The sequence below is a fragment of the Microcebus murinus genome, chromosome 16 (genome assembly GCF_040939455.1).
Source record: "Microcebus murinus isolate Inina chromosome 16, M.murinus_Inina_mat1.0, whole genome shotgun sequence".
NCBI classification, from domain to species: domain Eukaryota; kingdom Metazoa; phylum Chordata; class Mammalia; order Primates; family Cheirogaleidae; genus Microcebus; species Microcebus murinus.
Genome location: NC_134119.1, coordinates 70,119,760 through 70,147,243, shown reverse-complemented (window position 1 = coordinate 70,147,243; position 27,484 = coordinate 70,119,760). Strand labels below are relative to the sequence as shown.

The 27,484-nt window shown below is 38.8% G+C and overlaps 1 protein-coding gene and 1 pseudogene across 1 annotated transcript; one reads left to right on the top strand and one right to left on the bottom strand.

Moving 5' to 3' along the window:
• The window catches only part of LOC105867571 (uncharacterized), a 29,333-nt pseudogene extending 8,958 nt beyond the window's left edge, over positions 1 to 20,375 (top strand).
• Positions 1,669 to 27,263, bottom strand: ZNF471 (zinc finger protein 471). The gene is made up of 5 exons (XM_012757774.2): positions 27,181 to 27,263; positions 23,840 to 23,931; positions 14,918 to 15,044; positions 13,040 to 13,135; positions 1,669 to 8,425 (listed from the first exon to the last, which is right to left on the bottom strand). The coding sequence occupies exons 2-5, from the start codon at positions 23,870 to 23,872 to the stop codon at positions 6,801 to 6,803; spliced, it is 1,881 nt and encodes a 626-aa protein (XP_012613228.2). The 5' UTR covers positions 23,873 to 23,931; positions 27,181 to 27,263; the 3' UTR covers positions 1,669 to 6,800.
• Between the last annotated feature and the right edge of the window lie 221 nt (positions 27,264 to 27,484).

Genomic DNA, 27,484 nt, shown 5'->3' with positions numbered 1-27,484 from the left:
GAAATACTATTATTCATCTTTGATTAAAATGGCTTTTCAACATCAGGCTGGAAAGTAAAGGTTGCCAGAGGTAGTCCTGAAAATGGAAATTAATGCCATAGACTTTGTCTTTTATTGTAAATATTTCCTCATCACTTACTATAAATAGAAAATGGAACCAAAAAAAAGTCTCAGCCCAAGAGGGGCATTCTCACTTAGGTTAGGTTTTTATGAGCCTACTTGAAAGGCAATAGAATGATAAATTGGACTTCATCAAATTGAGATACATAGTATATGAAATAAAAAATTCACTGGGCTTAAAAGCAGAATTGAAAATGAAAGAAGTCTCAGTGAACTTGAAGACAGATCAGTGGAAACTATCCAATCTGAAGCACAGAAAGACTGGGGGTTGTGGGGGAGAAACCCAGTGCTTCAGTGGAATGAATAGTTAAAATTTAAAATACAATTCCATTTCCAATTACTTTAAAAAAAAAACAAACCCTGAAGTATTTAGCTGTAAAGCAAATAAAACATGGTGAAAGTTAGAAAAACACTAATACAATTTTTAATCCATTCTTGATAAATGTGCCACAAAATGAAAGGCTGTTGAAATGAAAAAAGATTTCCACTGATTTAATTTTTAAAACTGATGGTTTTCCATCCCACTCAATTTTTACAGATATATCAATTGAACAATGAACAAAAGTTTGCATAAGTAAAACCAGCAAATTGAAAACAAAAAAAAAGTAGTCTATGTATATAAAATGTAATGTAGATGAAGCATACTAACTAAAGGGGAAACAGAAGACTTGTAAGGGAGTCCTTTTGTCAGAAAGAGATTTCCTTTTGCTGCTCCTCCTCCTCTCAATTTTCCAGACTTTGAGGGGGCTTGTGGTTATCTTGCACTCAAACTCTATTTAAATGTAAAGTCCTGTCACAGAAAAACACCTTTAGGCAAAATAAAGGCTAAACACAAAGTGATACAAATATACTTCTTGTTTGCTGTTGACACGCAAAGAAAAATATTTGGGTTCACTCATACATGGCATGCAATTCATAACTGTCCCACATGATAACCTCTAACTAGGCACTGTTGCCACAAGTAAATCAGGAAGTGTAGTCTGTCTGAAACTCTAAGTTGAAATACCACTCTTCACAGTGTACTTGGGGTATCTTGGAGTGAAAGTGTTGATACACTGGAGAAAAAAAGGAATTGCTAAAAAAGTGATGTAATTGTTTGAGAACGTTTATGACAAAAAGACATTGAGCAAATATGAAAGGTAAGTTTGTAATCACATTTTGGTAACTGAACAAAGAATTATATGTCTATTGTTCATATTCCGTGTTCATGTTAAGATGATATACTATCCTGCCTCATGGCATGTCACCTGCTAACTTCAGCACTGTTTATAAGAAAAGAAACATATGGGCCTGGTGTGGTGGCTTACGCCTGTAATCCTAGCACTCTGGAAGGCTAAGGCAGGTGGATTGCTCAAGGTCAGGAGTTCGAAACCAGCCTGAGCAGGAGCAAGACCCCATCTCTACTAAAAATAGAAAAAAATTAATCGGCCAACTAAAAATAAATATATAAAAAACTAGCTAGTCATGGTGGCTCATGTCTGTAGTCCCAGCTACTCAGGAGGCTGAGGCAGGAGGATCGCTTGAGCCCAGGAGTTTGAGGTTGCTGTGAGCTAGGCTGATGCCATGGCACTCTACCCCCAGGCAACACAGTGAGACTCTGTCTCAAAAAATAAAAATAAAAAAAAAGAAAAAGAAAAGGAACATATGACTCTCAGAGGGATCAATGCATTGCCTCATGTTACTGTGAAATGAGTCATTGATTTTTGGGAACAATGCTTATAACGATGGTTTAAAAAGGATTCATTGACTCCTTGGATGGAATGGAAAAGATCCAAGGAATGTTAAAAGGAAATAATCCAGAATAAGTGGGATTATAATAATCCAGAATAAGAGTAATCCAGAATGCCACATTGGCCTCACTCACTTCCCCATCCCCACCTCTTTTCAATGGAAAAGGCCCAGTGGGATCTGCCTTCCTCAAAATATGATTTCTTTTACTGAAAAAAAATGAGCACTTAGAGGGATGGTAACCAGGTTAGACTTGGTGAGTAACAGCCCACAATGTCAAGTCTAAGTGTTACCTTAGAAGAACACCATGGCTTCTTTCTTTTGTTGTGCACCCTTTAAGCAAGAATTAAACTAACCAAGGAAGGAGAGGGGCTGCCACACAGAGTGGGTCACCCTGAGAAGAGTGGTTAAACTCAGTTGTTCTATATTGGCTGGTACTGGCACACTGTAGCATCTACAAAGATAGGGAGTCTTCCCCTCTAAATAAATCTCTAGGTTTTTGTGGGTTGGGAAGGGAGTGCCTTCCAGTTAATCTGGGCTGTGGTGCAAAGGGCTCTACCATGGACTCCTTGAGTACAAAAATCCAGTTTAGTTTGTAAGATTGAGAGCAGACTTTTTATGTCATCTGTGGAAATCCCAACAGAGGAGTCTCATTCAAGGCCCATGTTTCTCCCTTTGAGAGACATTTCTCAATTTGCCTCTAGCCTATGTTTGAGATTCAGAGCCAGACCACAGAATCTGACCTAGCTCCTACAGATCCACCTAGCTAGAAAGTGTCACAACATCAGGTGGAAGAAGTACATCTGGGTCTAGGCAACTGTAGGATCTGATGGTGCAGCTCATTCTGCCAGTGACTACCATCATACACTGCTGTCATTCCCTTTACCAACTATTGACCTCAAAAAGTCCCCAGGACTTGGCAGTCTTTCTGGTCCAATGATGCGTGGGCTGTAACAAGATTGTAACTGTCTTATGTTGTATTTAAGAAGGATCATATCTACTTCTTAGTGTTGGAAAATACAAGGAGTTACAACTTCTTCAATATGCTCTAGGTTCAGCAGGACAAATCAGGAATAGAACCTAGCAGGTACATGAGTCAGGTCAGGTGTATGGAGCAGAGGAGCAGAAACTTATATACCATCTTTAAGCTGTGGCCAAAGGATAACATATTCAACTCCCTCCTGCATCTCAACAAGTACCCAATTTGATTAAAATGAACCATGCACTCACAACTAGCAACACATACAAAAGTTCATGAAATAGTATGAGAATACCCCTCCCCTCAAAAGAAGCCCAGGGAAGTGTGTGTGCATGGTTTCTACTTGTAAACAAAAATAAATGATGCAAATGTGTGTTGGGAAATAGGCTAAGAGACGTGATAGGTTTCAGGAGTTTTGCAGAGCTTTGCCTTGAAGGAATCTGTGAACATGTTAGTTCACAGAATAGAAGCTGCTTCCAACAAGGGAGGCATTGTCAGAGGACATTTGCAAAGCAATGTTTCTTCTTTGCTGCCAGCCATTGCCTTGAGCTTTTCTGCAAGGCAGAAGCTCAGTTTGGGTCCTTAGCAGAGAGGCTGATTAAAATGCATGCCCAATGGATAACGTGCAGCTGGAACTATCCTAGACTTCAAGGCTATTATTGCTTCACTCCTGGCTACCTGTCTCTGTGTTTAGAAGAAGTATGTTAGAGTAGTACACAGACTCAGTGTTCTCAGTTTGTACATTTTATCTTTAATTTGTATGCTCAGCTAGGTCTATTTCTAACTTAGGGCTTAACATGCTTATCTTTAAAAAATTTTGTAACTGTCTATTCTTGTAGACAGAATTAGGTAAGGTTCCCCTGGAAACCTCAAAACATGAGCTGTACACATAATTCTTTAACAAAAGACAACTATTTGCTGTAATAATAAATACAGATGTGGGATTTCAGTCAGGGCTTCACAGTTAATGGGAATGCTGGAGACCCCCAAACTCCCCCATCATTTAAACTGCACTTTGTCTCTGTCTCAATCATTTCTCCATTTATGTTATTTCTTTATTTCCTATTATTTTGAAATCCCTTGCCACAATCCTGCCTTGGGGCCTGTTTTGCTGGGAGAGTAGCTAACTCCCGGCAAATGTGTTTTTGAAAATTTATAAACTTTATGTAGTTGGAACTATGTGATCATATTCCATAGTTATGAAAATTGCATTTTGATTCATAAACTGAAAGACATCTTTGCATATATAGAGACCCACCTCTTTTTCAGGAACTACATAGTAATTTACTGATTTTCCATAACATCAATTTACTGGTTTTAGACATTTATGCTGTTCCAAATTTTTCACAATTTTATAACAGATATGCTGATGCATGTTTCTGCGCTTGTGCTTTTTGAGAAGATAAACTCCTAGATGCAGAATTTTGACAAAGGATGATTATGTTAAAAATGCCGACATGTAACACCCTGTGGCCTTCTAAAATGGCTTTCCTCTAGTTTACCCACTCAATATATGAAAACATGGTTCTAACATCTGCAACAATACTGGGTGTTATACAAACTTAACATTCTCATTAAGTTTTTGCCAATTTATGTTCACAGTAGTAAGGACGTTTAAAACTATCTCAGTGAGGCTGAGAACTTTATTTTACTGTTTTGATTTCTTCATCCAAGAGTTGCTTTGTTGATATGCTTTGCCAAACTGTGTATCTTATCTTTACTGCTTTCCAACAGCATTTTTTGTAAGAGCTGAATCTCTTCTGTATATTCAAAATATCTCTCAGCCTATCATACGCCTTTCAATTTTGCACACAGTATCTTATGCCATGAAAAAGGTTGAAATCATTTACATGGTCCTACCTGTCTTTCTCTCTCCATGGATTCTGAAATGCGTCTTGCTTACCAAAGCCTTCCTGAGCCTAAGGGTAGAGTAATAGTCTACATTCTCCTCTACCATCTTATTTTTGTTCACCACTATGTTTTAATCTGTATAGAAGGAACTTTCATTCTGTGTGGAACTGATTTCCAGTTGGATAACTACCAAAGACCACTTAAATAACCCATCAAAAATATTTTTGTAATACACTAAACTCACAGCTATATTCATTTTCAAAAATTTCCTTGTGATGCTTGCCTAATTGACACTCTACTTTTCAGAACAAAACTGTCAATGTAAAAATAACCTACAGGGATTTTGACTGAAATAAAGTGTAGACACCTTTATAATATGGAAACATCCATCTAGGAATATGCCATGGATCTCTATTTATTCAGAGCCTCTTCATTAGTAGAGGCTAACAATTTTTCTACACATAACTACAAGTAAATTTATCTATCATTTTTATCTATCATTTAAAATCTATCAATTTTATCTATCATTATCTGTCATTTGCTCCCTTGATTTAATATCAGAGTTCACTTAGCTCAATGAAAGAAGTGGAGTGTTTTAAGTCTTTTTTCTTTCTTATTTTTTTTGAGACAGAGTCTCACTGTGTTGCCTGGGATAGAGTGCCATGGCATCAGCCTAGCTCAGAGCAACCTCAAACTCCTGGGCTCAAGCAATCCTACTGCCTCAGCCTCATGCGCCACCATGCCTGGCTGATTTTTTTTTCTTTTTGGTAGAGACGGTGTCTTACAATTGCTCAGGCTGGTTTCAAATTCCTGAGCTCAAACAATCTGTCTGCCTTGGCCTCCCAGAGTGCTAGGATTACAGGTATGAGCTACCGTGCCCGGCCTAAATATTTTTTCGATACTCCCAAACAGCTTAAATTAGTGGATACTTGAAAGGTTAGAATTAATGTGTGAACCCATGTCTTGAAATAGGGCTAGATTATTCAAATTCTGTAATTCTTCAGTTAAAGATTAATTTTTTGGTTGTTTTGTTGTTGTTGTTTTTGCCTTGACTAAATATGGTCTTACATAAACTCTCCTGAGCAAATTCTAAAGGTTTTGTTCTAATGTCATCCAGAGCTCTAGCCACTTCCTAAAACATGTTCTGTGTATCATGTCACCAACAAGAGAACATAGCCTCAGAGTGACAGGAGAGCCACTACATTGTTTTGTTTTTAATGATATTAAGTGTTGGACATATACACAGGCTAATCATCATTCACCTTAAGATAGTTTCATTTCCAGAATTATGATCACCTAGTACTAATATACTGCTTTCCAGACTTCACTGTTTAAAAAATAATAATTTAAGTCAACTCTGAAGAATACTGATACAACATTTACCAAGCATTTAGTATGGGTCAGTCATTTTGCTCTGCATTTTATGTGCATCAAGGATTTTAACAAGAGTTTTAAGAGAATAACATAATTACATTTTCATTTTTGAAAGATCACTGTGGCTGTAATGTGAAGAATGAACCTGAAGGGAACAAAAGAGGATGCACAAGAACAATTTTAGAGGATGAAAACAGTTCAGGTGAAATGACTCTGTTCTGAACTAGAGCATGGAAAGAAATTGATGAATTCCAAAACTACTTAGCAGAAATATCCACAGGACATGGTGAATAGCAGGTGAGGAAGAGCTGTATACCAGAGATGAACTCAATGATTATGAGCAAGGTGTGCATTTTGTCTGAAGATGTTTCCATATTCCTTACACTTTAAAGCTCTCTCTGCAGTATGAATTCTCCCATTTAAAGTATCCAGTCTGAGACATGGCAGGTGGATTGCATAAGTTGAGGAGTTTGAATTCAGCCTGAGCAAGAGTAAGACCCCGTCTCTAAAAAAAAATAGAAAAATTAGCTGGGCATGGTAGCATGTACCTGTAGTACCAGCTACTCAGGAAACTAAGCCAGAGAATCACTGGAGCCCAGGAGCTTGAGGCTACGGTAAGCTATGATAAAGTATCCTGTCTGGCTGCAGGCTTTTCTATGTTCCTTATATTCATATGGTTTTTATTCAGAATGGGTTCTTTGATGAAGAGTAAGGAATAGCTAAAGGCTTTGCCACATGTAGTACATTCTTAATGTTTCTCTCTAGCATGACTTCTTTGATGATAAATAAGGGATAACTTTCTTCTGAATGCCTTACCACATTCAAAACATTGATAGGGCTTTTGGCCAGTGTGAAGTCTTTGATGCTGAGTGCGGGATGAACTGTCACTGAAAGCCTTACCACATTCAGTACATTTATAGGGTTTCTCTCCAGTATGAACTCTTTGATGTTGAATAAGGTTGGAAGTCTGGCTAAAGGCTTTCCCACATTCACTACACTCATAAGGTTTCTCTCCTGTATGAGTTTTCTGATGTTGGGCAAGGTGTGACTTCTGTTTGAAAGCTTTTCCACATTCCTGACAGTCATAAGGCTTTTCTCCAGTATGAATTCTCTGATGTGTAGCCAACTGTGAACTGATTCTAAAAGCTTTTCCACATTCTTTACATTCGTAAGGTTTTTCACCAGTATGAATTCTCAAATGACTAGCAAGGTGTATATTCTGCCTAAAGGCTTTCCCACATTCCTTACATTCATAAGGTTTCTCTCCAGAATGTACCCTTTGATGTTGAGTGAGTGACCCATGATGGCTAAAGTCTTTCCCACAAACATCACATTCATAAGGTTTCTCTCCTGTGTGAATTCTCTGATGTACAGTACGGGATGAACCAGAACTGAAAGTTTTTCCACACACGTTACATTTGTAGGGTTTCTCCCCAGTATGAATTCTCCTATGCAAAATAAGTCCTATGTGAACACTGAAGGCCTTCCCACAATCACTGCAATTAAAAGGCTTCTCTCCAGTATGATAACTCCTCCAGTGACGAATAAGAGATAAGTTATACCTAAAGTCTTTCCCACACTCAATACATTCATAGGGTCTTTTGCCAGTGTGACATCTCTGATGTCGAGCAAAAGATGAGCCATCACTGAAGGCTTTGCCACATTCCTTACATTCATAGGGTTTCTCTCCGGTATGAATTCTCTGATGCTGAGCAAGATGTGCAGGCTGTCTGAAGGCTTTTCTACATTCCTTACATTTATATGGTTTTTCTCCGGTATGAATTCTTTGATGTTGAATAAGATGCTCACTTTGTTTGAAGGATTTCCTACATTCTTTACATTCAAAGAGTTTCTCCCCGGTATGTGTTCTACGATGTTGAGCAAGGTGTGGCTTCTGCTTGAAGGCTTTTCCACATTCTTCACATTCATATGGTTTTTCTCCAGTATGAATTCTATGATGAACAGCAAGGGATGAGCTGTGAGTGAAGGTTTTATCACATTCATTACATTTAAAAAGTTTCTTTGATACATAGACTTTCTTGTGTGTTATTACTACAGAATTTTTGGAGAAGCTTTTTTTTTCTAACTTGTGATTATAAACACTGTCTTCTACATTGTCCAGATGAACAAGTTTCCCAAATTTGGTGTATTTGTGGTCTGTTTTCTTAGTGAGAGTTTTTTTATGAGTGATTGTGTCTGTCCTGTTAAATGTCTCTTGACTTCCCATGTGTCTCTCAAAAAGGTCTTCCCATTTCCAGTTTTCTCCAAAAGTGGAACACTCAAGTCCATAGCTTGTAATTCTCTCTATGAATGCATCATCATACATGAATTGCTTCAGAGATGATTCTTGTGTCTCATATATAGATTGCCAATCTGAAAGATATCAAAAAAAGCAAATGTTTCCTTTATCATGAGCTATATAACAAAGGAGATAAAGTGAAAAAGGTAATTCAAAAATATTTAATGAATTGACAAAATGTATCATGTACAGACATGGAAAGACAGGGAAAACATGCAAGGAGACTCCAGAGAATGAGAACTCATGAAGGAATATGGAAAGGTGATTAAGAAAACTAAATGTAGGACAACAAGGTCCTGGAGGAGTGGTGGAAATGAATATATTTTATACCTACATTAATAGACTACAAATTAAGTTCCTTTCTTCTACTCTCTCCTACTTCTAATTGGTTTGCATATAGTTAGTGTAATGTTGTTTAAATACCAATATCATCATATCACTACTGCTGCCCAAGTCTCTAGAGATCCCCAATGTTCATGCACCTTAGACCTATGACTACCTTTGGGACTTACGTGAAATCCTATTATCTTTTCATAATCAGAAAATAGTGTTCCTATGAAACCATCTACATATTTCAATACAGTGAACTCTTCATTTCTTACTGGTCCCTGAACTTCAGGCTGCACATTAAGAGATTTTTTTTCCATTCATTTTCACACTTTGAACAGCCTAGGGAAAGTGTCAATTATTTATTTATTTGTTTGTTTATTTATTTATTTGAGACAGAGTCTTGCTCTGTCACCTGGGTAGAGTGTAGTAGTGTCATGATACCTCACTGCAACCTCAAACTCCTGGGCTCAAGCCATCCTCCTGTGGCTAACTTTTCTATTTTTAGTAGAGACAGGGTCTAACTCTTGCTCAGGCTGATCTTGGACTCCTGAGTTCAAGCTATCCTCCCACCTTGACCTCCCAGAGTGTTGGGACTACAGGCGTGAGCCACCAAGTCCGGCCATAAGTGTCAATTCTTAATGGTGTTTTGTTATTTCCCTTTTTGAAGAAACTAATTTTATAATGGTATAATTACATCTAGGTTGGTATCACTTATTTTTTTTTTTTTTTGAGACAGAGTCTCACTTTGTTGCCCAGGCTAGAGTGAGTGCCGTGGCGTCAGCCTAGCTCACAGCAACCTCAAACTCCTGGGCTCAAGCGATCCTTCTGCCTCAGCCTCCCGAGTAGCTGGGACTACAGGCATGCACCACCACGCCGGGCTAATTTTTTTGTATATATATTAGTTGGCCAATTAATTTGTTTCTATTTATAGTAGAGACGGGGTCTCGCTCTTGCTCAGGTTGGTTTCGAACTCCTGAACTCAAAGGATCCGCCCGCCTCGGCCTCCCAGAGAGCTAGGATTACAGGCGTGAGCCACCGCGCCCAGCCGGTATCACTTATTAATCATGTTTTTATTTACTGACAACATTCTTACCTCATGAGCTAGAATATAAGTTTTGGGAATGAATGTGCTTTAAAATTGCTGCTAAGTCACATAACATATAAAGGAGAACCTGAGCATATATAAGAAGTTTTCAGTAAAAATATAAAGAAATTTATATTGAAGATGTGATACTGAGAGAAAACCTTAGGAAAAAGGTGCTATTAAGAAAGGACAAAGAAGGAAGTGTTTTCCTTTCCTATCTTATCCATAGCAAATTATCAACTAATCCAATGTTTCTTAAAGCAGTTATCTATTATAGAATTGTTCTCAATAAATTTAGGAAGTAATTAGGAAGACAAGACCAACAAAGAAAGTAATGTGAGATGAAACTATAAAACATAATCAAGCATGAGCCCATGTGGTAAAAAGTCAAATTGGTATAAAAGTTCAGAGCTGGGAGAGATCAAATCTACTAGAGTAATTAAGAAAGGTTTTGAAGTGTTAATAAGCTTCCAACCACCCAGGCCATTCTGATATCAGGAATACCATCTTGGTCAACTTAAGTTGCTATAACAAAATACAGTCTTGTGTCACTTAACAACAAGGATATGTTCTGAGAAATGCATCACTGGGCAATTTCATTGTTGTGCAATTATACAGTGTACTTACAAACACCTACATGATATCACCTACTGCACACCTAGGATATATCGTATAGCCTATCACTCCCATAAGCTACAAACATGTCCAGATTTACTGTACTGAACACTGTATGCAACGGAAACACAATGGTAAGTATTTGTGTATCTAAACATAGAAATATCATATCTAAACATAGAAATGGTACAATAAAATATGGTATAAAACTATAGTCCTCAATCCTCAGACCGCAGCCCAGTACCAGTCTGTAGTCTATTAGGAACCAGGCTATGCATCACTGCCTGAGCTCTGCCTCCACCCCGAGTCTGTGGAAAAATTGTCTTCCAGGAAACTGGTCCCTGGTTCCAAAAAAGGTTGGGGACTGCTGGTATAAAAGACTAAAAAAATGTTACATGTGCATAGGGCGACTCCATTATAATCTTGTGAGATGTCATATATGTGGTCTGTCGTTGATTAAAATGTTGTTATGTGGCAAATGGCTGTGCCATAAACTGAGTAGCTTATAAACAGAAATTTATTTTTCACAAATCTGGAGGCTGGAAAGTTCAAGGTGAAGGAACAGGTAGATTTACTGTCTAGTAAGGGGTGGCTTACTCACAGTTTGTGCCTTCTTGCTGTTTCCTCACATGGTAGACTTATAAGGCCTTTTATAAGGGTACTAATCCCATTCATGAGCGCCCTCATGAGCTAATAACCTCCCAAAGTCCCCACCATCATCCTGGAAGAGAGGATTTCAACATAAGAATTTTAGGGGGACACAAATATTCAGACGAGAGCACCACCAATTCAACTAATGGCAGAATGAGGTAATGAGAGGTCAATGAGCCAATCACCTATGGCTTTTCTTATATGGACAGACAAGGGAGCAATACTAGACAAAGAAAGAGAAACTGAGTTTATCAGCTATTGCTCTCTCACATTCACCTTGTCACAGGAAGATTCTTTCAACTCCAATCTGAAATCTGGGAGAGAGCCATGGTTGTCCCCCCTGCCTCCTTTTTTTGGCTTTTTTCAACACAGACACTGAGATATCTTACTCACTTAATAATACTTAAATCTACAGTTTGACTCAATGTCCCACCAGAATTACAGCTTCATTCCTTTTTCCTCCTGTACCTATTTTTTTCACAGGGTCATTTACTATATCTTATTAGGAAGATTCACTCTTTCTGTTTCCCTATTTAAGGCAGATGGCACCTTCCTACATGACTAAAGTATAAAGTACATCCAAGCAGGGTTTATTTGCCTTCTAATATTGGCACACAGTAGTCCCCCCTTATCCACTGGGGATAAGTTTCAAGACCACAGTGGATGCCAGAAACCTCAGATAGTACCAAACCCTATACGCATTATAGGTGTGACAGTACATCTAATAACCTAGAGGCTACTAAGTGACTAACGGGTTGCTGAGGTACACAACATGGATTTATTAGACAAAGTGATGATTCATAACCCGGGAAGGGTAAGCCAGAAATACGCAATATTCCACATGCTACTCAGAATGGCAGGCAATTTAAAACTTATGAATTATTTCTAGAATTTTCCATTTAATATTTTCAGATAGTAGTTGACCATGGATCACTAAAACCGCAGAAAGTGAAACCTTGAATAAGAGGAAGACTACTGTATTTGCAGGACATGTAAGTCTAGGATCCAAACTATCCCAAATGTAAACATCAAATACTGTTACAGAAGGAAAAGGAGAATTTTATATAAAGGCATAATTAACATGTGGGATCTTAACATTTCCTTGTCTTTTGAAGTTTCCTTTCAGTGGGAGAGGCAGAAAATAAGCATTAAACAATAAACAAGTTAATTATAGGCTCTCCTGAGTGTTACAAAGAAAACAGTGGCTTGGTAAACAGTAACTGGTTTGGGATAGGGTGGTTAGGGAAGGCCTCTGATAAGATGATTTTTTAGCTCTGGCCTGACAGTCATTCTGGGTAGAGGAAACCAGAAATGTAAAAACTCAAATCAGTAAAGAGTGCAGTGAGTTCAGAAAAGGTGACCCAAGGGCTAGAGCAGCACTCATTGAACTTGATGTTTGTAAGGCACACGGCAAGGGTGGTTAGCTGAAGAAAGACACTGCCTGTGACCTAGAGGCAATCAGATTGGCAACTGCCTCTGGACCTGTCTAGTCTCCCAAGGCTGAGCGACTGGGTATCTTGGCATACCTCTAACTCACTTGAAGCATATCTGGGTACCTCACATACTCTGGACTAAAAAGTATAGTGAAAAAGCTAAAAAGTGATAGAGAATGAGGTTAGGGAAGTAGGAAGGAGCTGATCACATAAAAGCTGACAGAGTCTGGATTTTTCCTATTTCCAAAAAGAAAGGAAAAGTTCAGGGTACATTATGATTTGCAAGCAGCAGCTAATTAGGGAGTTAAGAAAAGATTTAAGGAACAGAGAGGGTTAAATAAGTTTGTATGACAAAGGGAAAGGAGATGGTTAGGAGGTAGCTAAGCAAGTTATTGAAGAAAAGAACCAAATAGAAGAGAAGATACGTGAGGGGACTATGCCAAGTATTAAAGTTTCAGTCTTTTCCTCAGGCCTGTAAGGCTTAAAGTTTCTGAAAAGCTTAAGTGATCACGTTTGACAATGGCTGAGTCACCATGACAAGAGCATTCCCCTATCTGGCTTTTACCCATACTTACCTGAAAACGGACTTCTTGTCATCTCACTCTTCATCTCCCAAGGTTCTTTCCCTTTCTCCAATAAGGAGATCACATATGGCTTAGAAATGCAAAGGCCTGCATAAGAAAAAAGATATAAAAATTGGCCATGTTTTGGTTTATTTCAGAACTATAAAGTAGTTCCTTAGTTCTGATGGAATGGTATTTCAGAATAATTAGATAAGAGAGCATGTTTCAAGGATAGATAACATAAAACTCTGAAATAGTCTAATGGGACTGACAATCAATTCTATAAAAGTTAAACTATTTTCTAAGAGGCACTTGAGGGCAGAAATTTAGCATTTTCTGAGGATAATCAGATAGTAGCAAATGAGGTATTTTTAAAGGCCCCTAGAAACATACTTTGGACTTTAACTGCCTGCTTTAAAAAAAAAAAAAATCAATACTCTTCAGAGGGAAATGACAGAATCCAGAGGTTCCACGTTTTATTTACAGAGTCCATGATAAAATCCAAAGTTACTAGATATAAGAAGAGGGAAAACTGAAATCATTCCCAGAAGAAAACACGATTAATGGACACCTACTCTCCAATAACACAGTTGTTGGAATTAACTTTAAAATTAGATTTTAAAGTATCTATTACAACAATACTCAAAAACATAGAGGAGGGCCGGGCGCGGTGGCTCATGCCTGTAATCCTAGCACTCTGGGAGGCCAAGGTGGGAGGATCGTTCAAGGTTAGGAGTTCGAAACCAGCCTGAGCAAGAGTGAGACCCCGTCTCTACTAAAAATAGAAAGAAATTCATTGGCCAACTAAAAATATATAGAAAAAATTAGCTGGGCATGGTGGTACATGCCTGTAGTCCCAGCTACTTGGGAGGCTGAGGCAGGAGGATTACCTGAGCCCAGGAGTTTGAGGTTGCTGTGAGCTAGGCTGACCCCACAGCACTCCAGCCCACGCAACAGTGTGAGAATCTGTCTAAAAAGAAAAAAAAAAAAAACATAGAGGAAAATACACTTCTAATGAATGCAGAAACAGGAAATCTCAGAAGAGAAACAAACTATAAGAAGAACCAAATGGAAATTCTAGAATTAAAAAATACAGTATCTGATAAAAATTTGCTAGATGGGCTTAACAAAATATTGAAGATAAGGATAATCAGTGAACTTGAATATAAGTCAATAGAAATAATCCAATCCAAGAAACAGAAAACAGATCCTTAGTTACTTAGGGCACAATATCAAAGGATGTAACATAGGTATAACTGAAGTCCCAAAATTGAAGAGAGCAGATAAAAAATTTCAAGAAATAATGGCTAAAAATTTCCTAAAACTGGTTTAAGATATAAATTTAGTTTCAAGAAGCTCAATGAACCATAAGCATGATAAACAGGGCTTCTAGAGAATAGAAAGCTAGTCTAGCCAATGAAGTCACCCCAGGGCTTAGAAGAAAGGACTACCTAGTTTCACTAAGAGTGAGCATCTGAAGACATTTACATAGTTTGTGTTTCTCTGGTTTACTTACCACAAGTTAATAAAAAAGATATAGATTTTTAAAAAGGATAATCTGAATTTATAATAATCTAGCTATATTCTTGATAAACACTGTTACTGCTTAGTGGTAACAATAACTTTGCAGGAAAGAAAACAAGGAAGCACAGGAGACTTAGGAGATCCACATCGTGTCCTATCTTCCCAGTTACCTTAAGGGCACACCCATGGAACATGATATACATCAAATTCATTGACTCTAAATCTGAAACTCTCTCCCATCCCTGAATATCCACTTTGTTTCCCAGATTTCATTCTGACCTATACAAAAATAAAAGCAGTTTTCATAATAAATAAAGGTTCCTTAAGGATACATTCTAAATTATGCAGGGGGAAAAAGAGTCTCACCCAGTGATACCAGGCTCTGATAATTCTCCAACATCATACTCCTGTATAAGTGCTTCTGAGCAGGGTTCATCCATTGCCATTCCTCCTGGGAAAAGTTTATTGCTACATCCTTAAATGTCACTAAGTCCTGAAATGACAAAAATACATTCTTAACCAATACTCATGTCCACAGATGACTCCAACTTGAAGTGCAAAGTTGTCTCTATTTTATGTGAGAAACAGCCCAGAGAAGAAAGAAAAATATTAAAATCCAACCCAAAATAAAGCTTAAACTGCATTATATACAATGGTGCCAATCCATTCTCAGCATGGGGGAAAATGTGTAGGTGGCCACAGGCCAGGAAACAAAGGCTTCAAGGAGGGACATATGCCTGTGGTTGAATTTTCAAAAACATAACAAAAAGAATACCTAAATTGACATTTTTCAAATGTGATCCTAGTTTTTTCAGGGAGGGGGCAAAGAGGAAGAGTATTGAACTAATGTGGTTAATTTTTCTTTCTTAAACAAAAATATATTTAGAATGCAATTTTCTTATGCTCTGCCATTTAAAACTGGTATGCCCAACTCAAATCAGCTGTGAAGCAGTAGGAGCTCACCCAGTGTAAGAGTGCAACACACCCAGTTTGTATATTGAGTTTGAATTCAAGTCAAAATAAGTTGTCCCATGGTATCCAAGAGGTATTGCTTCCATATCTCCTGGCCCATGAATACCAAAATCCACAGATGCTCAAGTCCAGCTGTGGGCCATCTGTGGGTTCTGCACCTGGCGAATACTCTATTTTAGACCCATGGTTGGTTGAACCTGCACTTGGGGAACAAAATGAAATTATAAAGTTGGGGAACAAAATGAAATTAAAAGTTATAACTTCTAAGTGTGCTAAGAGAACAATGTCCAGTTACAATCACCAGTAGGTTGTGAGGAATTTAAAAAATTACAGGCATATTTCATCTTCAGGTTTATTTTCATTAAAAATAAGTATCTTCTTAATCTCAATGCATGATTTGCAAAGTAACCCAAAATATAACTATATAAAGACAAAATATAACTATATAAAGACAAAGCTATGAACATGACATTTTAATTAGTAGTAATCTTTGTATCATGCCTTTGTTCTAAAGATTACTGTTTAAAAACAAATTTATAAATATATTCAATATATGGGACTTTAGAAGATATTAACACCTTTAGAAAAATGTTTTTCATATAAAAGTATTACAAGATTATCTAAGGTTCCCTGTGAACTACTAGTTTTCCTGAATTCTAGTTTTCACCAACTAGTTACCTGAACTAACCATGAGAATCATCATTTCAAGTATCCTTATAAAATTAAATGATGCTGGGTACAGTGTCACATACCTATAATCCTAGCATTTTGCTTTTGATCCTGCTCCTCATGGTTAATAATTTGGCATGTATACTACCAGACTTTCACCAATGTTTGTTTACATGGATAATTTTATAAGTATGTATAAATATCCAGTGACTTAATTGATCCTATAATCAATGAAGTAAATTTCAATTAGTAACATTTGAAGAGCCTGTTATTTTTTTATTTTTTTCAGAAGAAAAGCATTTATTGCAAGCTATTGGTAACTTATGGGATTTCCAGGAAGACTAAGGAACCAGATTTGGATGGTCCACAATTGGAAGACAAGCCCAATTATATCAAGATGATTTTCTTCAAAATCAAATGGTAGTCCGAGTGGATCAACTGAGCCGAGTGGTTGTGTGGTCATGTCTTGGAAACCAGTAGTACTTGCAGCATGGCTGACCAACTGACTGAAGAGCAGACTGCAGAATTCAAACAAGCTTTTTCATTATTTGACAAGGATGGTGGTGGAACTATAACAACAAAGGAATTGGGAACCGTAACAAGGTCTCTTGGGCAGAATCCCACAGAAGCAGAGTTACATATAGGACATGATTAATGAAGTAGATGCTGATGGTAACAGCACAACTGACTTCCCTGAATTTATGACCATGATGACAAGAAAAATGAAAGACACAGATAGCAAAGTAGAAAAGCATTCCATGTGTTTGATAAGGATGGCCATGCTATATTAGTGCAGGAGAGCTTCACCATGTGATGACAAAGGTGGGAGAGAAGTTAACAGACAAAGAGGTTGATGAAGTGATCAGGGAAGCAGATATTGATGGTGACGGTCAAGTAAACTGTGAAGAGTTTGTATAAATGATGACAGCAAAGTGAAGACATTGATCAAGTAACATGTTACATGTGGCTTCCTCTGAATATATCTAAGCCCTTTTGCACATCTAAACTTAGAGAGAAGTGGTCAAATGAGGGAACATCTAGGTTATGCCTTTTTTAAAGTAGTTTTCTTTTTTTTTTTTTTTTTTTTTTTTTTTGAGACAGAGTCTCGCTTTGTTGTCCAGGCTAGAGTGAGTGCCATGGCGTCAGCCTAGCTCACAGCAACCTCAAACTCCTGGGCTCGAGCGATCCTTCTGCCTCAGCCTCCCGAGTAGCTGGGACTACAGGCATGAGCCACCATGCCCGGCTAATTTTTTATATATATATCAGTTGGCCAATTAATTTCTTTCTATTTATAGTAGAGACAGGGTCTCGCTCTTGCTCAGGCTGGTTTTGAACTCCTGACCTTGAGCAATCCGCCCGCCTCGGCCTCCCAAGAGCTAGGATTACAGGCGTGAGCCACCGCGCCCGGCCTAAAGTAGTTTTCTTTAGGAACTGTCAGCATGTTGTTGTTGAAGTGTGGAGTTTTAACTCTGCGTGGATTATGGACAGTCAACCAAATGTACTTAGAATTTGCACTATTGCAAAACGGATGTATTACACTATTTTTTTTGTACTGCTGGTCCTGTGCCACAAACATTTTCTTTTTATTGTTACTTGATTTTTAAACTTTGTTTAGCCACTTAAAGAAAACCTGCTTAGGGAAAAATTTGCCTCAAATCCATTCCAAGTTGTGTATTTGTTTTACAGTTAAAAAATGACAAAAAAAAAAAAAAAAAGATTCAAATGGTCTGGCTCTCTGGACCTCTCTGAAGTTACCTACTATTCTTTTCCCATTTGCTCTGTCCTTGCTCTTCTTGAGCATAGTAAAGACCCACTGCCTGCAACCTGTTTCCACCACTATCCATACACTTGCTTATTTTCTTTAGGTCTCTGCTCAAAAGTCTCAGAGACTTTCATGACCACTCTAGAAACAATGAAATCTAGACTTGCCCTTACTCAGAACCCCCTCTCCCCCTTACCTCAGTTTATCTTTATCTGTTGTATTTTAAACTATCTGAAGTATACTAATCAATTAATTGATGTCTATTTTCTCCCTCTAGCATATAAATCCTACAAGGGCAGGGCCTTTGTTTTAGTCACTGGCACATCCCCAGAATCTAGGAAGAACATCTGGTACATACAAGACCCTCAAAAAGTATTAGCTAACAATAACAACAACAAAAATCTCAGTTTAAAATAATCAGTGGAGTTCTAGAAAATTGCCTGCTTCTAACATATGCATGGAAAAGTAAACTTTTAAGAACAGTCCAGAGAATTCTGGAAAAGATAAGTAATAGGACATTTTCCTACTACTCATCATAGGTATTTTCCTTTACACATTATAAAATAAAGTATCCAAATAGAAGGCAAAGATTTCCCAAAATATGCTTTCTACCATGGATTATTACCAAAGTCTCCCATGTGATATGATATCCAGCAGGATTTTATTCAGGTGCACAAGCAGGAGTAGATTCATAAAACTGTCACCACTAAGAAGTTGAGACCTTTTTAGGAAGGACATTATCAGGAGAAACAGCAATAAATGCTAATTTAGAGTGTTTACAGTAATCTGACAAAGATGGTCCTGGTAAACATCTCAGGCTTTTCGTTCAGACCCCAAATTTGAAAAGATTAATGGTGAGGTAGAAATAACTCAGCCTTCCAGGACTGAGGCCTAGCCTCAAATCATATCAACTGATTTGGCTGAGATTAAAATTTGTTCCTAGTATAGTTGTCTGCCTAAAGCAAGAGTAAATCCTCTCCACTTTGGTTCATTCTAGGAGTAGGGTGGGAAATATACAGAATAAGCCTACATATATAGTGTCAGAAAGTAAGGAAGTGCTAAAAATAAACAAAACTCACAATGATGAGGTATGTCAGTGGGACACAGGAGCCACTGAAAGAGCTCCCAATGGCCAAAGCTGAAAGAATAAGCAACAAAATAGAGTGGTACTGGATTATAACCCAAAGTATAAAATAAATATTCATGAGTACATATTGATACAAATAAATGACTAAACAAATAAGTGAGGAAAATAGGCAAATATCTCATACAGAATTCCAAATGATTTATGTAGACACTTTGACCTCAAGGAGGTAGAATATAACTTCCCACTCCTTAGGTGTGGGCTATCCATATGACTTCATAGTGAGTGCAGTATGGAAAAGTGGGGTAAGAGTGGAGAAACCTGATAAACACTACCTCAAGTTTAATCAAGTTAATCTTGATTAATATCAACAATAATAAGTCATGTTGACAGCATGTACCCTTGGTCTCATGTAGTAAAAAACGAATTTTACCTCTGTCATCTTCCTTCCCAAACCACATTACCCTAGTCTAATCACAAAAAAAATCAGATTTGAAAGATGTTCTACAAAATACCTGGGCACTCCTCAAAGCCGACAAAATCATCAAAAAGGAAAGTATGAGAAACTTTCACAGCTAAAAGGAGCCTTAGGAAATACGATTAATAAATGTAATGTGGTATCCTGGATAGGATCCTGAACAGAAAAAAGACATAAACTAAGAAAATCTAAACAAAGCATGGACTTTAGTTACTAGTAATAAGTCAATATTGGCTCATTAATTTTAACAAATGTACCATAATAATGTAAGATATAACTAGGGGATGCTGGGTGTGGTATGAGATTTCTCTGTACTTTCTTTGCAATTTTTCTATAAAGCTAAAACTATTCTAAAAAAATAAATTTATTTTTAAAAATTTCTAAAAAGTAAACCCATTCAAGCAGAAGACAAAGCTCTAAATTATCTCTAAAATTTTTATGTATATACAGTCCAACACTGAATCTAAAAATAATGAGGCACATAAGACAAAATCAAGAGGAAAATAATGAGAAAATAGAAACACAGAGGAAATCGAGACAACGGAATTATCCAACAAGGATGTCAAAATAATTAATGTTTTTAAGGAACTAAAAGGAAAGATGGTAAATTAAGGCAGAAAATGGCAAACTACATTAAACAATTAGAAATTTTAGAACTAAGTATGCAATAATGAAAGTAGTCAATGATAGGTTTAACAGGTTAGAGAGTTGGAGAATTAGAGCATACATGACATATAATGCAGTGTATTTTTAAGAATCTCAAGAATGGAAAAACAAGCACCACATGTACTCATCAGCAAATTGGTATTAATGGACCAACACCCAAGTGGACATATAGGAATAACATTTATCGGGTGTCGGGCAGGTGGGAGGGTGGAGGAGGGGATGAGTACATACAAACATAATGAGTGAGATGTGCAATGTTTGGGGGATGGTCATGCTTGAAGCTCTGACTCAAGGGGGGAGGAGGAGCATGGGCAATATACGTAACCTTAACATTTGTACCCCCAGCTGAAATAAATTTTTAAAAAAAGGAAAAAAAATTAAAAATGAAGCACCACTCTCAAAAGAATTGAGAGCTTTGGACTCAAAATGGCAGGGGTAAAAATAAAATTCCAATTCATGAGCTAAAAAAAAAGAATATTACTGCTCATTTACAATGTACCTGGTCACCCAAGAGCTCTGATGGAGATATATAGATTAATGTTGTTTTTATGCCTTCTAACACAACATCCTTTGTGCAGCTCATGGATCAAAGAGCTTTGTAAGGCTATAGCTGCCATAGGTAATGATTCCTCTGATGGATCTGGGCAAAGTAAATTGAAAACCTTCTAGAATGGATTCACCATTCTAGATGCCATTGTCATTCATGGGAGGAGGTCCAAATATTAACATTAACAGCAGTTTGGAAGAAGTTGATTCCAAACCTCATGGATGACTTTTGTTTTTTATTTTTTTTATTTTTTGAGACAGAGTCTCACTCTGTTGCCTGGGCAAGTGCGTGGCATCAGCCTAGCTCACAGCAACCTCAACTCCTGGGCTCAAGAGATCCTCCTGCTTCAGCCTCCAAGTAGCTGGGACTATAGGCATGTACCACCATAGCCAGCTCATTTTTTCTATTTTTAGTAGAGACAGGATCTTGCTCTTGCTCTTGAACTCCTTAGGCTCAAGCAATCCTTCAGCCTCGGCTTCCCAGAGTGCTAAGATTACAGGTGTGAGCCACCGCACCCAGCCTCATGGATGACTTTGAAGGGTTCAAGACTTCAGTGGACAAAGTAACTGCAAATGTGGTGGAAATAGCAAGAGAACTAGAATAGAAGTGGAGCCTGAAGATGTGACTGAATTACGGCAACCTGAGATGATGAGAAGTTGTTTCTCAAGAATGAGCAAAGAAAGTGATTTCTTGAGATGGAAACTACTCCTGGTGAAGATGCTGTGAACATTGGTGTAATGGCCACACAGGATTTAAAGTATTACATAACCTTAGTTGACAAGGCAGTGGCTGTGTTTGAAAGGATTGACTCCAATTTCCAAAGAATGCTACTGTGGGTAAAATGCTACCAAACAGCATCACATGCTACAGAGAAATCTTTCATGAAAGGAAGAGTGAATAGATGGTGGCAAACTTCATTGTTGCCTTATTTTAAGAAAGTGCCACCACAATCTTCAGCAACCACCACCCTGTCAGTTGGCAACCATCAACATATAGGCAAGACTCTCCACCATTAAAATGAGCATGACCTACTACAGGCTCAGATGAGCATTTTTTAGCAAAAAAGTATTTTTAAATTAAGATGTCTTTTTAAAGATAATTTTATTGGACACTTAATAGACTACAATATAGTGTAAACACAACTTCAATACACACTGGGAAACCAAAAAATAAAATAAATAAAAAAGATCTACCATTTATATAATTGTAATGTAAGGAGAGGAAACTTTGAGAACTAATATTTGAAAAGACAGTGGTTGAAAATTCTCCAAAACTGATGAAAGACACCAAGCTACCCTGAACACTATTTTATTACTGTCTTTGTTTTAAATCAAAGTTGAAAGTCTGACAATGTATGTGCATTTTGGGTAGTGGGGTTGTTTAACGGACTACATCTTTATCATCTACAGTAGGTTATTAGATAATACCTAAAACTAAAATAATCAACAGATAATGTTCCAAACATATTTAAGAGTATGAGTTAAATATCAAAACTAAAGATAGTAATATTGTAGAGATCCCCAACTTATTCCTATAGGACAAATGAGGGGGAAAAACCATTCTGTTGTGTTAGTGTGACTTCAGATACAATTTCAATGACAATATCATGCACACAAACTCTAAGATTTCTGTATCTTTGGAAAATTATGTTAGATAATTCATAAAATGGTCCTAATGCTGAGGAAGACACAGATGCCCCAAAACCATGTAAATATTTTTGAATCTCATGAATTCTGACAGTGGGGGAGGTAAAACAGTGTTTTAAAATTAATTTAATGTTTAACATTAAGACCCTTATGAAAAAAATCAAAATTAGTGTGAATTTCAATATTACTATTTAATTTAATTACATGTTTCAAAAGTGAACATTTGACTCTCATGTATGTCATGAAAGCATGCCTTCCACTTGGAAAAAAATTTCAGGAGGAATTTCACTCTGGGAAAATTAAGGGGTCCTTTTGTATTCAGAGTTCCTTATACTCATGCAAATATGATATATTTTTAAATTATAAGATTAAAAACAGAAATTCAAGTACAACTGAATGTAGTCCAGCAACAGAACCAAACATACACAGGAATTTAGTGCATGATGTAGGTGGTATTATAAACTAGTGACAATGAGACAAATTATTCAGGTAATGCCACTGGGTCAACAAGATAGGTAACCAGAAAAAGAATAAACACCTACCTAGCCTATCACAATAGGTTATATATTCAATGTAATAATTTAATGTAAATTAAATACAAAAATATAATAGAATTTGATCCCACTTGTCATAGAAAACCACAAAAATCAAGTCTAAATTTACTAGAAACTTAACTGTAAAGGATAAAACAAATCTTTTAAAAAATAGGACCTAGGGGTAGGCAAAGATTTCTCAAACAGGGCACAAAAATTATTAACTCTGAGGGGGAAAAAAGTATATATACACACAAAGACATGGCATAGGTCTGAATGACATAAAAGCTGACAATCTCTTAAGAGAAGGCAAGAGTGAAATTTTACGTCTTTTGAGTTTTGTATTATGTGCATACATCACCTATTTACATGTATAAAATTTGCAAAAATAAAGTTGGATTAAGATTTTTTTCAGGTGAACAAATGAGGTTAGAAATTCATGCCCAAAGTGTAAAAAAGACTTTTAAAAATGTAAGGATATTCCTTGCTGTGGTGAGATGGAAAAAAAAAAAAAAATGTAAGGATATAATTAGAGATTTGGACAAAAATTCAACCAAAAGAATAATTCCTAATGCACTAATGTACAGGAGGCACTGGATGCACATTTAACTTGGAACCCAACTCACTGGTACTGAGATATCCATATATATTCCGTTTAATATAAAGCAAATCTTTTCACAAGGGTCAACACTAAATTTAAAATGTGCATAAGGTGAGAAGAGGGGGCTCAGATGGGCCTTCATGACTCATCATACTCAGATATTACCTATTAGGAAGCCAGAGTTAACAACAGTGTCCTCCTTTGGGAGAAATGGGAACCAGGTTGTTGGACATGACTGTTAATAAGGAAATTTTTAAAAGAAAAGAAGCATTACCAAGTTCTAAATAGCAAGAATGCCTCTCATGGAAAAGCGAGGAAATGTCAACTAACCTGGGGCATGGCTTTCACTAGCTCGACACTCATTTTTGCCTTCTCTTCCTGGTCTCTCTCTTGGACAACAGTAGTGTCCTGGGAGGGCAAGGCTGCAGGAAGAAAAAAGATAGTAGGAGATGAGGCCTTCACTATACTCCCAGAATCACCAACCTAAAAAAATCACCTTCCCCTTCTTCCTCCCAGCTTTCTTTTGTTCCAGACTCACATAACTGGGTGATTATGGGCAATAAATCTATGGCCATTGAAGGAATACAGTAGACAACTGTTTTTCTTATGCTTAAAGTCCTAAATTTAATCTTCTTCCAAAAGCTGCCTTCCCATTCTTTATCTTATTATGAATAAAAATAAGACATGTACTAGGTATACTGCATAGATTATATTCTCACTTTATTTTTAAAATAATCCTATGAAATAGTTATTTCCTCTGTTTTATAGATAGAGGTGGACTCGTTCCCTTCCTGGGTCTCTGCTTCATGCTTTGACAGTCTGCAGTTCAAAAATCTGATTCTTAAGTGCCACCAGAAGCCAGGATTATCTTCCTTCTCCACCCAAAGTCCCAGGGCCTTTACTTCCTCTAGAAGTATGAAGGATGAAAACTGTAGCACTCAATTCTGCCACCTTCACTCTCACCTCAGCCCCCTGGTTAATGCTCTCCTTTGCCACCCAGAATAGGGGGTATCTCCTGCTCCAGTCAGGAGCTAGTCACCCCAGCTCTTGCTTTTAACTGAAACTCTTGTCCTGGGGGCAGGGAATTCTATTTCAGGACTCTCATGCTGGCAACACACAATTCCAAACAGCCACGATCAAAGAATCCAATACTATCAATCTTATAAGTAGTCAGTCCCTCCATACAGACAAGTTATACAGGGCCAATTAGAAGCATACAGGGTGACATGCAAACACTAACACAAGACCTCACATATTTCCTGATTACACACAGTGGTCCCCAACCCCTTTGGCACCAAGGACCAGTTTCATGGAAGATATTTTTTCAACGGACCATGAGGAAGATAAGTGCAACCCAGTTCCTAACAGGCCACAAACCTCTACTGGGCCCAGGGGTTGGGGACCACAGACACAGAAGACAAATCACAAGCACCCAAAGGCAGACACACCATATACAGCCACATACACCATGGCCTGAGACAGGCCATGGGTAAAACCACATATGGTGGTTTGCTAGCACCTTCACACATACCCCAATCTTATTCTCTCACACCCCCTTGGCTCATGGCCCCTTATCTCTGTTTCCCTCACATGCACACACTCCACAACTTCACAGATGCTGCATTTATAAAGCCTTTGGGTGACATATCATGGTTCATTTAGTCTATTTACCACACATTTTGGTCTTACACAAAACCACATCATTACTCTGTCTCACACTCGTACATACAAACATGGTCTATTTGAGACACCTATTTCTCACACCCTAGTCTCTCACAAAGACATACACAAACACACCCTGGTCTCTCCCATTCTAACTGCTTTCTCTAATACATAGAGGTCTCTCTTACTTCAGTATCTCTCACACTTGGATATACACACCCTCAGAGACCAGACACAGACATCCTCCAGTCGCACATGTCCACTGCCCTCTCTCACACACTCACACCAACCTCCCTTGCTCTCTCACAATCACTGAACTCTCCCAGTCCAATGTCTCATTTCACTCACACATGTACCATCTTTCCCACTCAGTCTTTCCAAGGAGCCTCTTACTTGTTCATCTTTCACACACGAGGCACACCACTCATACTGACATACCCTGGTCTCACACTCTCTGGATTCTCACAACCCAGTCCTTAACACAGAAACTCTGATGATATAGAGGAAAAACAACTCAGTTCCTCCTACTCTACTCTCACAACACAAAACATTTCAACACAAGATGTTTGGGGGTCTTGCCCCCCCCCACATACACACACATGAAGCAATCAATTCCACAGCAAATTGGGTGTCCTCAAATGCCGTTCAATTCTGACACTAACTCCCTGGAAATAGCAACAGATCTCACAGGTTGAGGGCTCAGTCCCTTAAGAATGTCCCCACTTCTGATGCCAATCCCAAAGCTCCACATTGTTCTGTTAACCAACCGCCTACAAATTACAAATCAAGGTTCCCCAACCCCTCCCCCCTTCAGTTCAATTTGCTAGCTCAGCTCACAGAACTCAGAGAAACACGTTTATCAGCTTATCATAAAGGATACTACAAAAGATACAGATGAAGAGATCGTGAGAAAAGGTTATGTGGGGAGAGGTTCACCCTACAGGAACTTCCATGAATTCAGTTATCACCAAAACCAATGCTTTTGGATTTTTATGGAAGCCTGGATTCTTTTCTCTCCGGGGAGATTGAAGGTGGGGCAAAGAGTACCAATCCTCTAATCCTGCCTTGGTCTTTCCAGTGAGCAGCCCTCACCATGACTCTACCTAGGGGCTCACACTCACTGGGCTCACACTGTGGTCTGTCTCCCTCTCACACACCAACACGCCCTGGTCTCACACTCTGAACTCTCACAGTTCATTCTGTCTCTCTCTCACACATACACACACCCAAGCCTCTCACGCTGACCGGTCTTTTATACAGTAAATCAGCATACAAAAAGGCATTTACTACTTCAAATTTTAGAGGGATTTTAGAAGTTGGATGCCAGGAAACTGGGATGAAGACCACACATATGTATTTCACATAATCAAACACTCACACAATTTTCTCCCATACTTGACTGTCTCCCTGTCTCACGCACTCACACCAACACATCCCGGTTTCACTCTCGGGACTCACACAGTCCAGTCTCTGTCTCTCACACTCACACTGGCCTCCCGGAGAGCCTAACACACGTGTTTCGCACAACCTTTCTCACACTCACTGGTCTCACACTGGCCTGTCTCCTCTCACACACCCTGGACTCACACTCGAACTGACGCTTCAGTCTGTCTCTCACACACACCCGAGCCTCTCACGCCGACCGGTCTTCCCCACACAGACTAGCCCGTCTCTCGCCGCTGCGCGTCTCTCTCACACGCTCGGACTCACGGGTCAGCGTCGCGCGCACACTCGCCAGCCGGCTCGCCCACGCAGGCACACACCCACCCCTCGCGCACAACCCGCCCCAGCCGCCCGTCCTGACGAGCCGCGGCCTCGCGCGTCCGTCCCGCCACCCCGCACTCGCGCCGCGCGAGCCTCTGGGAAATGTAGTCGGCCAGGGACCGCAGACGCGGCCGAGGCTCCCTGTCCGGGTCCGAACCCCCTGCCTCGCCCGCCCGCCTTGCCTCCCCTGCCCCGGCCGCCCAGGCCCTCCGGCTGGAACTCCTAGACCACCCAGAACAACCCACCGGGCTCGTCCGGAAGCCGAACGCTCTCACACGAAGGGATTCGGGAGTCGACGCTGGAACTCTCAGTGCGCAGGCGTAGGCCTCCCTCGTCCAACGCGAGGGGCGGGGACGGGGCGTGGCTTAGCGTTGAGGGGCGGGTCCTCAGCCTGCTCGGAGGGCGAGTCAGAGCTTGCGCGCCTGCGCGGTACATGGTTACGGAGCGGGGCGTGGCCCAGGGTTTGTGGTCCAGAAGAGAGAATGTGCGCAGGCGCGTAGATCAACTGACCCGCTCCTCTCGCCTGGAGACCAGAGCGTCCCTAGTTAC